This window comes from Cornus florida, unplaced genomic scaffold, assembly GCF_030987335.1.
Source record: "Cornus florida cultivar Cherokee Brave unplaced genomic scaffold, ASM3098733v1 CherokeeBrave_3.0.0_Hap2_Chr11, whole genome shotgun sequence".
Classification (NCBI taxonomy): Eukaryota; Viridiplantae; Streptophyta; class Magnoliopsida; order Cornales; family Cornaceae; genus Cornus; species Cornus florida.
In genome coordinates, this window is record NW_026775581.1 from 48,342,062 (window position 1) to 48,360,294 (window position 18,233).

General features: G+C 35.4%; 1 protein-coding gene across 1 annotated transcript in view; it reads left to right on the forward strand.

The window, feature by feature from the left end:
• LOC132281043 (disease resistance protein RPM1-like) overlaps nucleotides 1-17,992 on the forward strand; it is a 37,178-nt gene extending 19,186 nt beyond the window's left edge. Inside the window, exons 2-3 of the mRNA XM_059782781.1 lie at nucleotides 7,404-8,586; nucleotides 17,298-17,992. Coding sequence (XP_059638764.1) covers nucleotides 7,404-8,586; nucleotides 17,298-17,992 — 1,878 coding nt within the window. The remainder of the gene's footprint in view (nucleotides 1-7,403; nucleotides 8,587-17,297) is intronic.
• Nucleotides 17,993-18,233: the final 241 nt, after the last annotated feature.

Here is an 18,233-nt window from a genome sequence, read left to right on the forward strand (position 1 = left end):
ACAATTCAATAGGGTCATGCCACCTAATGTCTATGTCAAAGGTTAGACTCAAGGAGCATCCTAAGCTACCATAGAGCAATATCAACAAGAATCATGATATACATACATATATGAAAGGAATCAAGGTTAGGATAATCCAAATAACATGACAAGAAGGATGCTCGAAAATGGATCAACATGAATTGCATTATCAATACAATTAAACAAGGTTGGGAATAATTCATACAACAGAAGAAAAAAAAAATACTAGAATACAAGGATTACATTATCAATACATAAGTTTACCGTTGGAAAGACAGTGAAAAATTAATCAAGTTCAAAAAAAAAGTCAAATCGATTTGGAGTCCGGACGAGGGAGAAACGAGGGTTTAAAGTTGAGACATCGCGGCGGCCCGACGAAGGTCATGGCACGCCCGGCGCCCATGCGCGAGCCCACCGGCGCCCCATGTGGTGCCTAATGACATGCACCATGACATACTAGAAAAAAGAAAAATTTAACCAAAACTGAGAGCCGAAATGAGGTCCGAAACGAATTTTTTTGGAAAAACACAAAGAAAAAACCCCCCCTAAAATCGAGTTTTCTACTCGACATTGTGAATGGAAATGAAAAAAAATCAATGTGAAATCTCCAAAATGCCCCTAGATCAGAACTGGACAAGAGGACAAAATTTGCTACAGTGACTATCTTGATCTGAGAGTAAAAACGGGTTAGAAGATGAATTTTTCTAGAAAAACACGAAAAAGAAACCCCTCCCGAAATCAATTTTTCTACACCCCCCTCTAAAATCACGTTTTCTAAGTGACCATGTGAAGACCGGGATTTATTTCCCGAAAGAAAACCCTAAAATGCCCTAAAATCAAATTATGCAAGAAAATTTTAAAGTGAGTTCATAGGAGACTCAAATCACAAAGGAAAAGGTTTTTCTTGAAAACGATCATATACGCAAACGTAACTTACCTATTAGGACGTGCTACAATGATCCATGGCTTAAAAATACCGTCAATACAAAATCCGACCCCCCGACGGCCAAAAAGGCAAAAATGAACAAGAAATGGGTAATTTGAAAACCAATTAACAAATGATTTCAAATTACCGTTTGGCCCTTGGCCACACTTCAAACATGATTAATGAGACCCTATGAAAGAATAAAAATGGAATTCCCACACCCGATGCAAAAGTTATGACACAATGACTCATGAATTTTCAATATTTTCATAGCGAATCTTAAAAACAAAAGTGTCTAGAATACAAGATACATGTCATTGGCCTTCGGCCTCATCTCATACATGTCAAATACATTATAAAGAGTGTACTCATGTACACATTACATATTTAGAATCAAATATACACATTTTGACATAAAATGTTACAAATAACATTTCAAGCCAACCTATACAAGAATTTAAAACCTTCAAGTTTACAATCATCCAAGCAATGATGAACATCACGAACCAAGTCTTCGTACCTGAACAAATCCCCCAGTAACTTAGGGGTAAGTAAACAAGTTTACTCGTAGAGAATGAGTATGTATCGACTCGATTTCTTTAGTGAAACAATTCAAAAGGGTCATGCCACCTAATGTCTATGTCAAAGGTTAAGATTCAGGGAACATCCTAAGCTATCATAGAGCAATATCAACAAGAATCATGATATACATACATATATGAAAGGAATCAATGTTGGGATAATCCAAAGAACACGATAAGAAGGATACTCGAAAATAGATCAACATGAATTGCATTATCAATACAATTAAGCAAAGTTGGGAATAATTCATACAACACGACAAAAGAATACTAGAATACAAGGATCACATTATCAATGCAATTAACATGATTGGAGCATTCCACTTGACACGATAGGAGTTATACATGAAATCAAGAACAAGGTATAATATCTATGCAATAAACAAGATTGGTGCATTACACATAACACGACAAGTTTAAATCTTCAAGGAATAGCAACTTGAAATTTAAAGAGTAAAATCAACCAATGTGGAAACTCGGATATCGCCCGTATTAAAACCGTACTCTTGGGATCACTTTAGGGCTACTAACCCATAAGTACCTTCCCCTAGTGCGCACTACAGTGTAGAGAGCTCTCTATCTCCCGTACTAGAACCAAGTCTTAGCCTTGTCAATTCTTGATTGATATCCCAAGTCCCAAAATCAACAAGTTGTGTAAGTTAAGATTGTATCAAAATACAAGAAATGCATTAACCATGTTTCATGCACAACCAAGATTTTGGAACACACAAGTCATGCCTTAAATTCATCAACTATAATGGCATGTGAAATGTCAAGAAATCATAATGTGCATCTATCTGGACTAGAACCAAAATATATAGCACAAGAAATTCATTGAAGTAAATATTCCACAAGTATAAGATACATGATTCAATTACTTACTAAACAACACATGTGTAATTAAACCTTCCAAGATAAATGTGCATATTCATTAAGTACATTAATGAAACCTAGGTACAAGGGGTCACGATACTTGATAAAAAGATAAAAGTTCATGAAATATAAGTCAAATTCACAAGTTTAACAAGAATTCAATATCAATGCATGATTAACTCGACGGAAGTATATAAGGAAATTTAATCTACTTAAAGGATTAAATTGTCAAGATTACAAGGCAAGTCAAGGATTGTGTCAAGGACAAGTTCAATATCAAGTTACATGTTCATTTCATATAAGACACGACCATGTGGATTTAGTTCCATACAAATGAAATAATTAAATATAAGTTTCAAAACTTATCCGATTATTCTCAAATTGATATACGTGAAGGAACTTGTCAAGGAAATCATAAATACTAAGTTAGAAACTTAATCAAGACCAAGGTGCCATTGAATTGATTTTAATTAATCATTTTAATTAAAATCCCTAAGTTTTGAAATTCATCCAAATGATCTCAATTTAATATATGTTATATAACATGTCAAGACTTGATTTAAAAGCACGTTACAAGAATTTTCTATGCAAGGTACGGCCATGAGTATTAAACTTTAATATTAGAAAATAATTAAAGCAAAGATTTCAAAACCTAATCAAATATTCTCGATTTAATATATGTGAAAGTATATGGCATGCACATCAAGAATATCAAGTCGGAAATCTAATAGAATAAATAGTGCACATGAAATAAATTAATTAAATATTACTAGATTTCAAAAAATCTCCGATTACTCTTAAATTCACCTATGTTGAAGAGCATGCTAGGGCCTAATATAATATAACAACACATGTTAATTTCAAGCTAGTTAAGACCATATGAATTAATCTTTTATTCAAGAAAAATATTAAATAAAATCTTCATTACTTGTTCAAATATTTTTAATTTAATATATGTCAATGACCATATCAAGGGGTAATCTAATATCATGCCACATGTTTAAATCAAACCATGAGCAACCGGGAAATTAAATCTTATACAAAGAAATAATTAATTAAAGTTTCTAGATTTGATACAAAGACTTGTAAATGAGTTGTATAAGCATCAATAGCATGCAATATAACAAGAATATAAATTATAACACCCCTACCTCAATTTGAGATGAAAATCTCAAAAGCCATCAAAAGAAAAATACTTCGAATCCGACAATACCGCGGGGTTTTGTCGGGGACAACACGATGAACAAAAATTCCAAGGAAGCCCCATGAAAATCATAACTTGACTTCAAACCCGAACTCAAGAAATGGTCAGAAATGAATTCTAAAAAGGGTGAAAGGTGGGCGTCAGCAAGGCGAACACAAAACACGAAGGCACTATGACTTTTTAACAAAGGGAAGAAGGTTTAATTGAGAAAAGAAGGGTGGCAGCCCCCGTTGGGTTGCCATGGCAGCTTTTGGTTGTGCATGAAGAGAGGGGAAGATAAATTTTTAATTTTATAACCTCCTATTTATAATAAAACCCTAAAAGTGCCCAGAAAGGGCCCCGCCGGGTCCGGAAAAGAAGATTTTGAGCAAACGTGCTCAAACGGAGAAACTCCGTGAACGAAAAACATTCAAAATGAGAAAATATGAACAACGGAAGAAACGACGTCGAAAATTGAATCCTGAACAGAGAGATATACCCCGAACAAGTTCGGCGGCAATCGGGATCATAAACCCTGAAACTGGAGAAAAACGATCAGAAAGAAATCTTATGAGTACATGACTCAACAAAATGTGAAAATGAATCCCGTACGAGGATCCAGACTCAAAACGAGGTATTTTGCAATAACTTTCGTTAATTACAATGGGCCCTTCCAAAAAGTGAAAATTGCCCAACTGGCCCAGAATGAAAATATCTTCCAAAAATATTTTCTTATAAATCCCTGAAATAAAATATCTTCAAAAGATATTTATGAAAAACACCCAAAGAAAATAAAAAGATTCTGAAGAATTGTAAATCCATACCCCTATGAACACTGGGAGCAACTAGAGCACTTTTCTACAAAAGTAAAGATACGTATTTCGTGGAAATCACTTAGAATGAAGGCACGTGAAGTCAAAAACCAACTCCGAGTATGAAAAGTGAGGTTGTGCCAAAAGTGACAAACGGGGAAAAGACGAAATAGGGAAAATGACGAAAAGTGAATAGTGTCAAAAAAATGAAAATATGGAAATGACTCGGTCCTTAAAGGAAGTTGTCAATCCAAACGAAAGAGTCTCAGAAACCATTTTCAAGCACTCGAGACAACCCTCAGTGACGAGAAACAGAACTCAGAAAAGAAAATTAAACGAAAAAGATTTATTCGTGAAATTTTGGAAAAAGGAAAGAAAGGTAAATGATCGGGTCATTACAACCTACCTCCTTAAAGGAATTTCGTCCCCGAAATTCGGAACATACCATTTTTCTTTTCTTTGATTCGAAAAATGATAATGATAATGATACCATTTTTCTTCGTCTTTCCTCAAATCCATTTTTCTTTTCTTTGATTCCTCTTTTTCTATTCTTTGAATTCGCAACTTCATTATCTAACAAAAAATGGTATCATTATCATGATTTTTTTCAAATCTCCAAAGGTAATTCTTCAGAACATTCGTTAGATTCTGATTGGGAGACAACTTATCAATTCCATCATAAATAGATCAAAATGATTTTGGATACTTGATAAGTATTGAATGTTGCACATTCAAGCCCTTAAACTTGCATTTTATGACTCTTTAGTGATGCTTACATAGTACTTGTGCTATTTTCTTTATTTTTGTCATTTTTAGGTAATCTCTTGAAATTCAGTCAATCCCGTTGTTTGTAAACTCTTTGAGTTCAATTGACAAATAAAGACCACAAGAACTAGAGTATCCAAGGTAACCCAATGGCCAAGATCATTCAAGGATAATTCTAGAAGACTTTTAAAGGATTTTCCAGCAAGCAAAATTTGTTTTGGGTCATTATATGAAGAAAAGAAGCTTTCCTATTCAAATAAGGAAACGAGTTGAACATAAAATTTTGCACCTGCTTCAGTGTTTTGGGTATAAGTTTTACCCGAACCTTATAATTTGGCAAACTCAGTGGCTCTGAAAAGAAGACCCAAAGCCCGTCATTTTTGAGTCTAATAGAAATTTCTAGATTCGTACTCCAAATAGGCCAAAACAGCGTTACAAACTGGCAAAAATATAGAAAACTAATTGGGTTTCTTTCTTTTGCCTGGTTTTTTCTATTTCCCTTTCTCTGGGAGGAAACCTTACAACATATATACATACACACACACATATATATATAGAGAGAGAGAGAGACGTCAAGTAGAAGGGAGGAGGAGACAGGAGAGACTTCTTGGTGGCTTTAATCAAGAAGACAACATTAAGAAGAAATTGCAGTCCATGGAGAAGATGTCTGCAACGACAATGATGTTATCTTCCTTCTCCATAAGTAGCTAAATCTTCTCTTAGGGCATTGATGTAACCGTAGACCAAGTAGTATGGTTTGATTATTCTTAAGAAATTGCAGTCCATGGAGAAGATGTTTACAACGACAATGATGTTATCTTCCTTCTCCATGAGTAGCTAAATCTTCTCTTCGGGCATTGATGTAACTGTAGACCAAGTAGCATGGTTTGATTATTTATAATTTATTTTTATAAATTATGTATATTGATTGCATTATTGTGAGCATGTGATGTTTCTTGTTTTTTGATTTCCGAACATTCCACATTTGTGCAAATTTAATTTTTTTTATTTTTTTTATTGTCAAGATTAGTGTTAATTTCTTTATTTTGATTATTTATATGGTATGTGATTTGGTTATTTCATGAAGGGCTATGTAAATGGCATAAATGGGATGTGGTAGTAGTGGGAGGGTTTTTTAGTCAATTGGGAGGGTCATACTTTTGACCAATTGTGAGCTTGACATGTGGGAGGGCAGTGGCTGCACCTTGTATCATACCTGAAGGATTGTGTCATTTCTATGTCAAATTTATTTAGTTTTTAATTTACATGTTCAGAGATTGATTGGAACCCCCATTATTTCACCACTATATAATAATTTCTTAAGACGTGTGATGGAGAGCCTGTGGAGAGTACATTTGAACCACCAATTATATTTCCTTATCAAACATCAGCAAATGTAAATTATGGAGTTCAGTATATTAAGTCATGTAATTTTTAATCTATGATTGATTTTATATTCAATATTGTTTTGGGATGAAATAGTTGAAAATAATTAATTAAATTATTAAAAAGTCAAAATCGCATATGTGCTCTAATTTAGGTTGTAGTAATAAAAATAAAATTAAAATATTCAAACTGCGCACCACACCCATCCTTAGTAGTAGAGCCTGGACTTTTATCATAGTCAATTTTTAATTTTTATTCACAAATTATGTTAATCAATTTCAAGATTAGGAATGGGTGGCTGGTAATGTAAGCCAAGTTCTGAGATATCTTTTGCTTTCAAACTTTATTGCATCTTCAAGTTCTGAGATTCCTTTTGTTTTCTACATTTTATAACTTTACTTATATTTATTATTTTGTTCATAAAATATTTGATATTAATTCGGACGCGAGGAAGAACAAAATTTAACAAGATTGCTTTGTTTGTAATTTGAAGGTCATTTATTAAAAATAAGAAGAAGGTCTCTCTAAATATAAATATAAAGATAAAATTGTGTACTTCAAATATTTACGCAATTTTATAATGACATGAACCTTCTTCATGGAACTATTCTTTTTAAAAAATAGTTAAGACTTTGGCGTCACTTAAAACAATGTACAGTAGGTACGTTAGAATTAAAAAAACACACTAGTACTTCAAATAATAATTATTTGTCCAAGAAATCAAAATGGCTAAATGAATCAATCATAAAATAAAATATAAATAATGTTTTAATGATTTAGAGGAAAAAAATAATTTACAGTTAGCTTACGGCCACCCAATGTATTAATTTTAAAATTAATAATATTCCATTTCCAAGAATCTAATCGTGCTTACTACACGTTCTGAAGATATAGCTTCCACCACTTGCGCAGAAACCGGTGGTAATGTTTATTCTTTGAATCCATTGTCTTTGGAAGACGCTTGGACTCTGTTTTGTAGAAAGGCATTTCCGGGCAAGTCCTCCTGCCCTCGGCATTTGGAGGATATTTCTCGAAGAATCTTAAAAAGATGCGAGGGGCTGCCCCTTGCAATCGTGGCGATTGGTGGTGTTTTGGCAACGAAGAACCAGAGTAGGATTGATGAATGGCATATGCTTCATCGCAGCCTTGAAGCTAACAATAAGCTTCAGAACATGAAAAATATACTCTGTTTGAGTTACAACGATCTGCCTTGGTATCTCAAAATTTGTTTCTTGTATTTGAGCATTTTCCCAGAGGATCATGAGATTGAATGTATGAGATTGATTCGATTGTGGACAGCGGAAGGATTTGTCCAAGTCAGTGAAGATGGATTGACAATTGAAGAAGTTGCTGAGGGATATGTCTACGAGCTTCTCAATAGAAGTCTGATCCAAGTGACAGAGAAAACTGTTGATGGAAGGGCGAAAACGTGTCGTATTCACGACCTTTTGCGTGAAATTATTAGTATTCCGAAGTCGAGAGAACAGAATGTTGCAACTATAGCCAGTGAACAAATCGAGAGGTCGCCTGGAAAAGTTCGACGCTTATCAATCCATAATGGGACCTTCGGAATTGTACAACAAAGCAAGCGACTCTCCCAGCTTCGTTCGTTATTCATGTTTGGTGTGAGTGATCCTTTATCCAAGTCATCAATGCCAATATTGTTTAGTGGTAATTGTAGGTTGCTGAAGGTTTTAGAGTTGAGAAATGCTTCTTTGGAGACAGTTCCAGAAGTTGTTTTCAAACTGTTTTGTCTTAGATATCTAAGCTTGAGGGGAACCAATGTGAAAATGCTTCCAAACTCTATCGGCGACCTTGTAGATCTTGAAACTTTGGATCTGAAAGAGACGTATGTTACTAAGTTGCCAGTTGAGATACAGAAGCTCCGACGACTTCGTCATCTCCTGGTGTATAGGTACGCGACTTTTGAAGGATTTATTCCACCTTTTCACGGTACACATGGCTTTGCAGTATCAAAGGTAATTGGAGATTTGTCGTCGTTGCAAAAGCTTTGTTACGTGGATGCAAGTGGTGGTGATGGTGGGAGTGTTGGGAAACGTGCAAATTTTTAAAACTTTTTGAAGGATTTGCAATCATAGATCTTGATTCATTACATGGAGACAAGTTTTATGCAAAGATAAATAAAAGATGATGCATAATTCAATAAACAGATTAAATACTCACATCAAAGGTCTGAGTAAACCTTTTGAACTTTCCTCTAAAGTGAATGTTCTCACTTATTGTAGATCCCTTTAGCAAGATCCTTTCTCCTTCTTTTTGATTATTATCTTCCCTTTAGGAATCACCAATATGCTTTGATGAATGACCTTGGAATCTAGGCTGGTGGTAGCCTCCTTTAGAAGAGAAACAAAACCCTAAAATCTAGAGAGAGAAAGTGTTGTTCTCCAAGTCACACCTAAAATATACATGAACTCATGTATATATAGGCAAAATAAAAATAAGAATAAGGAAACAATAAATCATTCTCCATCTCTAATTCAACTTTCTCAATCCTAACATGACTCCAATATCAACTTGGGCTATTGGTGAGAATCCTTTTGGGCTTACTATTTTCTTGGCTCTTATAAATTAATAATTGGTCCGGTCCATTAAACCATGGACCCAATTCAATTAATTCATAAATTAATTTCTACTCCACTAAAAGAAATTAATTGCACTCCAATTAAATAGTAAATAACCTCTAAGTCAATGTTGCACTTTGACCCCTCTATGCTTAATTATTTATCGGATAATTAAAGCCATCAATCCGACAACATAATTAATATAATTATTTTGTTACCTTTGATTATTTCCGGCTCAATCACAATAAAATATTTATTTGACAAAAAATAATAATTTATTAAATAAATATATATATATATATAAAACATTTGTCTAAAACATACGAAGGCCTTCGAATTTAATTTGTGATCAATCATAACCAAAACAAAATAAATACAAATAGCACTGATGCAAATATTGAGAATATAGACCTCTAATTATTAATTACATAACTACCCAAAGTGTCGATCTAAGGATCCCGAGGTATCCGCCGAACAAATCAAAGTAATTATTAATTAATAAAAGAGTCTATACTTCTCTCATGCTTGAGAGTCAAAAGCCATGACTGTGATAGAGAGCAATTGCATACGACAGCTCTCGCAATATATCTCAATCTATCGTGGACTCGGTTTAAGTCTTAACTAATTAAATGTCCATCCATAATTACCGACTTTAAACCATTTATGATTACTAATTTATATCATAGTATTAATTGCCATTACATACATATATAAATATATTTTGTAATCAAGCAAACACCATCAATTCCATAAAGAATCGAAAAATAATACATTCCATTCACCAATTGTATAATGCTTTAATAATAATATCCAGACAAGAAACCATGACTTTTACAATCCAAAATTAGAATTTGCTATGCTAGGGCACACATATCCTAACAGCTCCCACTTGCACTTATAGCCAATTCAAATCACATCTAACTCCCATATTCTCCATATGACGATCAAACATCTTGATCGGTAAAGCCTTTGTGAATGGATCAGCAAGGTTATGTTCCGATGCAATCTTGGCCACAAGTATATCTCCTCGCTTTACTATATCACGGACCACATGATGTTTCCTCTGAATGTGTCTTGTTCCTTTATGAAATTTTGGGTCCTTGGTTTGGGCTATAGCTGCACTATTATCACAATGAAGCGTCATAGGCCGATCTATATGCTCCACAACCTCCGGTTCAATTAGAAAGTTTCTCAACCAAACAGCTTCTTTTGCTGCCTCAGAGGCTGCAATGTATTCTGCTTCCATGGTTGAGTCAGCAGTACAACCCTGCTTGACACTCTTCCAACTAACTGCCCCTCCATTGAACTTAAACACATATCCAGATGTAGATCTCCTGGCATCTGGATCTGATTGAAAATCAGAATCCGTATATCCGACTGGAACCAGATCATCACCTCCATAAATGAGCATTAGATTCTTAGTTCTTCTAAGGTATTTTAAGATATTCTTCACAGCTGACCAATGATCAAGTCCAGGATTGGACTGATATCTACTGACAATCCCTACCGAGTAGCAGATGTCCGGTCTGGTACAGACCATGGCATACATGAGACTACCAACTGCCGAAGCGTATGGTATCCGCCTCATTTGCTCAACTTCCTTATCAGTCTTGGGAGACTGGTCATTAGAAAGAGCCAACCCATGTCTAAATGGCAAAAACCCTTTCTTAGAGTTTTCCATTCCAAACCTGATCAGAACTTTGTCAATGTAAGACTCTTGAGACAAGCCTATTTTCTTTTTAACCCGATCTCGCATAAGCTTGATCCCAAGAATATAGCTTGCTTCTCCAAGATCTTTCATCTCAAATTTATTGAACAACCACCTTTTAACTGATGACAATGCTTCTACATCATTACCAATGAGCAAGATGTCATCAACATATAAAACGAGAATCATGATGACATTACCCTGTTTTTTCTTGTAAACGCAAGGTTCAAACACGTTTTGTTCAAAGCCAAATAATTTGACTGCCTGATCAAAACAAATGTTCCATGTGCGTGAAGCTTGCTTAAGTCCATAAATAGACCTATTCAACTTACATACACAGTTCTCACGACCTTTAACCACGAAACCATCTGGTTGCCTCATGTAGATGTCTTGTTCAAGATGGCCATTTAAAACATCCATCTGCCATATTTCATAGTCATAATAAGCACTAATGGCCAAAAGAATGCGAATAGATTTAAGCATTGCAACTGGTGAGAATGTATCCTCATAATCAATACCTTCACGTTGAGTGAAGCCTTTGGTAACCAGTCTAGCTTTGAATGTCTCAACATTCCCATCCATTCCTCTCTTTCGTTTGTAGATCCACTTACAACCAATGGGCTGAACCCCACTAGGAAGTTCTACAACATCCCAGACTTTGTTAGAATACATCGATTCCAACTCTGATTTCATGGCATCTTTCCAACGATTCGCATCTATATCGGTCAACGCTTCCGCATAGCTTACTGGGTCCGACTCATGCTTATCGGGGACGGCCTCATAGACCTCACCCAAAAATGTGAGTTTTTCGGGTTGGATGATAGTCCTCCCACTACGCCGAAGGACCGGTGCAGGAATCGATGTACTAGATGATGGTAATTCAACAGGGACTTCTTGTGTCTCATCATTCTCAGTATTTATATTAGGTGTGTCCACTGGGGGTATCTCTGACGTGCCAACCATCTCCTCTAACACTATCTGGCTACTAGGTTTGTGATTCATAATATAATCCTCCTCCAGGTAAATAGCATGAGTGCTGACAATAACCTTATTGTCCCTGGGATCATAAAATGATCCACCTCTAGTGCCCTTAGGATAGCCAACAAATAAGCATGCATCTGATCTTGCTTCCAACTTGTCTGCCTGTTTCTTTCGCACGTGTACTGGACACCCCCATATATACATGTGATTTAAACTAGGTTTACGTCCAAACCACAGCTCATATGGCGTTCCTGAAACAGCCTTGGATGGAACACAGTTCAAAATATACATCGCTGATTCTAAGGCTAATCCCCAAAATGATAGAGGTAATGTAGCAAAACTCATCATAGATCTAACCATGTTAAGTAAAGTTCTGTTTCTCCTTTCTGCCACTCCATTCTGTTGAGGGCAGTCAGGTGCGGATAACTGGCGCACAATACCCTCATTGACCATATGATCCTTGAACTCCCCCAAGAGGTATTCACCTCCTCGATCAGATCGAAGTGTTTTGATAAGTTTACTTAATTTACGCTCCACTTCCGCCTGAAACTCACGGAATTTTCCATAAGCTTCTGACTTGTGTCGCATTAGGTAAATATATCCAAAACGTGAATAATCATCAATGAAAGTGATGAAGTACTCAAACCCTCCTCTCGCTTGGGTGTTCATGGGACCACACACGTCTGTGTGCACCAACTCTAATTGTTCTTTGGCTCTATCTCCTTTGGCTGAGTAAGCCCTTCGAGTCATCTTTCTTTCAATACAGGATTCACAAGTTGGCATAGGCTCCTCTGCCTCACCAGGTAATAAACCTTCTTTAACCAACCTTTGAATCCTATTTTGATTGATGTGACCCAATCGTAGATGCCAATGATACAATGAGTTTGGAGAAACTGCTTTTCTTTTAACATTCAATCTAGATGAAGTTGCATTTAATTCATAATTTTGCATTTGATATGAGCTAGGAGTTAAAACATATAGATTATCTTTCAATGCACCAGAAGTTATAACACAACCATTTAATTTAATTAAAACATTTTTTCCAAAAGTAAAAATATAATTTTTGCAAACCAACGAAGAAACTGAAATTAAATTATGCCTAACATTTGGCGCATAAAGACAATCTTCTAAAATAAGACTCCTCCCACTGTCAAACTGCATATGAACCACTCCCACTGCTTTACCTTCCACCTTGGCATTAGATCCCATATGCAAGTATATCTCTCCTTCATTGAGGCTTCTGGACTCCTGGAATCCCTGCAATGAATTGCAAACATGATTAGTGGCTCCAGAATCTATGCACCAGGAATCTATAGATTCAACCACATTACATGCCTCAACAATGAATATACCTTTTCCTTTGCCTTGTGTGCGAAGTATTGGGCAGTTAGGTGTCCAGTGACCCGGTTGACCGCAATGGAAGCAGTTTCCTTCGCCTTCAACCCGCACTTTCTTCTTTCCCTTATCCTTTTGGATTACTTTGTTTGGCACAACCACAGTTTTGGCACCATCCTTCTTCTTTTTCTTGCCCCTCCTCTTGGGCCTAGAAGTGGATGGTCCAGCAGACTGAGTGTAGTTGATAGATGCACCCTTGCTTTTGTTTATCCATTCAAAGGTTACCAACTCATTCAATAGTTCAGCGAGTGTGTACTCAAGCTTATTCATGTAATAATTAACCCTAAAAGAGTTAAATGAGTCTGGCAATGAAGCGATAATCATGTCAACCTGAAGTTCACCATCCAAGTTGCATCCAAGGATCTCCAGTTCATTTAAAAAACCAATCATTTTTAAAGCATGTTCCCGAACTGAAGTACCTTGGACCATCTTAATGGTCATCAAATTTGTCATAGCATTTTGGCGTGCGCTCTTACCAATTTGCCCAAATATTTCCTTAAGGTTAAGCATAATGTCTGCAGAAGTGAGATATTGAAGATGTTGACTTTGGAGTACATTCGAGAGTGAAGCAAGAATGTAGCACCTAGTCATCTCATCTGCTTTATTCCATTTCTTAAATACTTCATGCTCCTCAGGAGGATCCTCAGGCAAAGGTGGAGAAGGTCTAGGAGTAGTAAGCACATAATTCAACCCCTCATATGTGAGTACAATATCTAGTTGCCTTTTCCAATCGATATAATTAGGTCCAGTTAATCGATTTTCTTTTAGTATGTTTGCAAGTGGACTGAATGGACTAGTCATGATAAATCTGAAAATAAAAGCATTCATACAATAAATAAAGTGAATAATAATAATCATGTAAGTATAAAACAATTAATTAATTGTGGGTCCCTTAACCACATTGCATGAAAAATCGGACAATCAATATGCCAATAACTTATCCGGTTGGCGGAATTCATTATTACTTATTGACGAGAATAACTCATTATTTCCATATCTCTTTAGACAATGCCTTATCTAAATATGAAATAATTCCCGATTAGATTTAGCCTTTCTAAAATCACCTAGTATAGACCACTCCGTTGGGGAGCTAATACTATTGATTTTAGATTGAGGGTATAACATAATTAATGCTCCAACGGAAAAATAAATATTAAATATATTGCCATTAATAGCTTAGACTCTTTAAATCATGCGTAGGGCCTTATTTTTAAAGATCTAACTATAATGGTTATTTAATAAATATATTTTCGTGAGACAACCATTCTTGTAATCCAGACTCTTTAAATCATGCGTGGAGCCTTATTTTTAAAGATCTAATCATAATGGTTATAATTACGAAGGCCATGGGGTAATGTATAAAAAATCCCCGCTCCCACTCAATTTTTAATAATGTAAAACTAGGGTTTTCAATTCATGATTTAATGCATGCAAAACGTCTTGATTTTAATCCAATTAAATTTAGAAAATATATGGATTTTAAATGATTCACTAATATTTAATTTGAGGCAAAAAATAATTTTTAAAAATAATTTTTCTGTTTCCCAATAAATGCCCTCAAATTAATTAGCAATCTAATCCAATTTATCTTCATAATTTAATTAATATAAATCAAGCCATTTAATTAAAAATCATGGATCCAATGCATGAACAATTATAACAACTATTAAATTATTCCATGCATCAAATAATAGACAGAAGCAATATAAATGGCCAATGGATTCAGCTTTTAACATTTAAAAACTATTCTTGTTATACGGGCATCCTTCAATTGTCTGTAAACACCCATAGGAAGCTTGTACGCGTCAGGAGAAGTAAAACGCCGCTTGGAACGAGCCTGGAGGACCCCACACGCGCTGGCACGGGCCTAGGGCAAGCTGCACGCGCTCCCACGCTCCCCCACGCGCTGGCACGCGCTTGGGGCGCGTGGAATGCACCCTCACGCGCTCCCACGCGCCTAGGGCGCGTGGGACGCGCCTCCACGCGCCTTCCCGCGCGTGGAGTGTACCAACTCCTTGGCTGGCGCGTGAGATCCACGCGCCAGCTTGTCATTGACCAGCCCACTCCTGGCGCGTGTAGAACACGCGCCAGGCTCACCAAGCCACTGCCACACCTGATCCGGGCCGCCTCCGACGCCTCTTCTCGCCGCCGACGAAGCTCCGGCTACCGGAAAAACGCCGAAAAAATTCCAAAAAATTCGGAAAAATCCCAGAAAATTAAATTAAGCCTCAAAAAATTCCTGAAAAATTCGAAAAAATTCCAGAAAATTACTGAAGCATAATTTAACCCTTTCGGACCCTCTTGAAGCTTCATAGCATCCTTTGATGAATATTACATGGCTTTAATAAATACTTACAATTTGAAATACAATGGAAAAAATTAAATTACATCATTGAATTTTCAAACGGCTAAAACAAAGCCTTAATTACATTCATCCAAAAATAAAATTACATTCTATATACCTATAAGATTCATCCATGGCCCAAACACACATCATCATCCATTCACAATTATACATACATCAACATGTATTAATATATATCAACATAATAAATCATACATCAACATATATCAATAATTTTATATATGTATATATAATTTGGATCCATGAATATGATTTTTATAAACACATGTTCTCTAGTAATGAATCAAACCATGTGCTCTGATACCACTGTTGGGAAACGTGCAAATTTTTAAAACTTTTTGAGGGATTTGCAATCATAGATCTTGATTCATTACATGGAGACAAGTTTTATGCAAAGATAAATAAAAGATGATGCATAATTCAATAAATAGATTAAATACTCACATCAAAGGTCTGAGTAAACCTTTTGAACTTTCCTCTAAAGTGAATGTTCTCACTTATTGTAGATCCCTTTAGTAAGATCCTTTCTCCTTCTTTTTGATTATTATCTTCCCTTTAGGAATCACCAATATGCCTTGATGAATGACCTTGGAATCTAGGCTGGTGGTAGCCTCCTTTAGAAGAGAAACAAAACCCTAAAATCTAGAGAGAGAAAGTGTTGTTCTCCAAGTCACACCTAAAATATACATGAACTCATGTATATATAGGCAAAATAAAAATAAGAATAAGGAAACAATAAATCATTCTCCATCTCTAATTCAACTTTCTCAATCCTAACATGACTCTAATATCAACTTGGGCTATTGGTGAGAATCCTTTTGGGCTTACTATTTTCTTGGCTCTTATAAATTAATAATTGGTCCGGTCCATTAAACCATGGACCCAATTCAATTAATTCATAAATTAATTTCTACTCCACTAAAAGAAATTAATTGCACTCCAATTAAATAGTAAATAACCTCTAAGTCAATGTTGCACTTTGACCCCTCTATGCTTAATTATTTATCGGATAATTAAAGCCATCAATCCAACAACATAATTAATATAATTATTTTGTTACCTTTGATTATTTCCGGCTCGATCACAATAAAATATTTATTTGACAAAAAATAATAATTTATTAAATAAATATATATATATAAAACATTTGTCTAAAACATACGAAGGCTTTCGAATTTAATTTGTGATCAACCATAATCAAAACAAAATAAATACAAATAGTATTGATGCAAATATTGAGAATATAGACCTCTAATTATTAATTACATAACTACCCAAAGTGTCGATCCAAGGATCCCGAGGTATCCGCCGAACAAATCAAAGTAATTATTAATTAATAAAAGAGTCTATACTTCTCTCATGCTTGAGAGTCAAAAGTCATGACTGTGATAGAGAGCAATTGCATACGACAGCTCTCACAATATATCTCAATCTATCGTGGACTCGGTTTAAGTCTTAACTAATTAAATGTCCATCCATAATTACCGACTTTAAACCATTTATGATTACTAATTTATATCATAGTATTAATTGTCATTACATACATATATAAATATATTTTGTAATCAAGCGGACACCATCAATTCCATAAAGAATCGAAAAATAATACATTCCATTCACCAATTGTATAATGCTTTAATAATAATATCCAGACAAGAAACCATGACTTTTACAATCCAAAATTAGAATTTGCTATGCTAGGGCACACATATCCTAACAGGAAGTGCTATAGGGAAGCTGACCCAACTAAGGAGATTAGGGATTGTAAAGTTGAGAAGGGAAGATGGAATGTCTCTGTGCTCCTCCATTGAAAAGTTGAGCAACCTTCGTTCATTAATGGTGATCTCGACAGGAGAGGACGAGATCCTTGATGTCCAATCTTTGCCTTCGAATTTGCCGCCTCAGTTTCTTCGAAATTTATATTTGCAGGGATGTTTAGAGAAGTTACCACATTGGATACCCTCTCTTGATAACCTGGTGAGACTAAATTTAAGATGGAGCAAGTTAAGGGATGATCCACTGCAATCCCTTCAAGATTTGCCCAACCTGATGAATATTGTACTTGATCAGGCTTACCAAGGAGAAGATTTGTGTTTCAAGGCTGGAGGGTTTCCGATGCTTAAGATATTAAGTCTTACCCGATTAAAAGGATTGAGAAGGGTGACAATGGAGGAGGGCGCAATGCCTCATCTTGAAAACCTTTATATTTTCGATTGTCAATTGGTTAAGGAGATGCCCTCGGGCATTGAGCATCTAACCAAACTTCAAAAGCTTGATTTGGTTGAAATGCCTATGGAATTGCTTATGAAGCTAGATAAAAGCAGAGGAGGTGCAGATTACTGGAAAGTAGCTCATATCCCATATGTTCGAATTGTTCTCACTCTAGAGGGTGTTTTGCGGGTGTTCAAAATCTGATAAAAGACGATCATAGATTACCTCAACTGCACACATTGCCTTTTCCTTTTCTTTTTTCCATTTCCGGTTTTTGTTTTTTTTGTCTGTAATTTTTTCAGTTTTTAATTTATTGTTAGCTTATTACCATGTTGACATGAAAATAATGAAGGGAAAAACAAAATTAACAGTCCTTGTAGTGATTTAATATGTATCTAATTCTGAACACTTACTACCTTTGATTTTATCAATTATAATCTGGAAA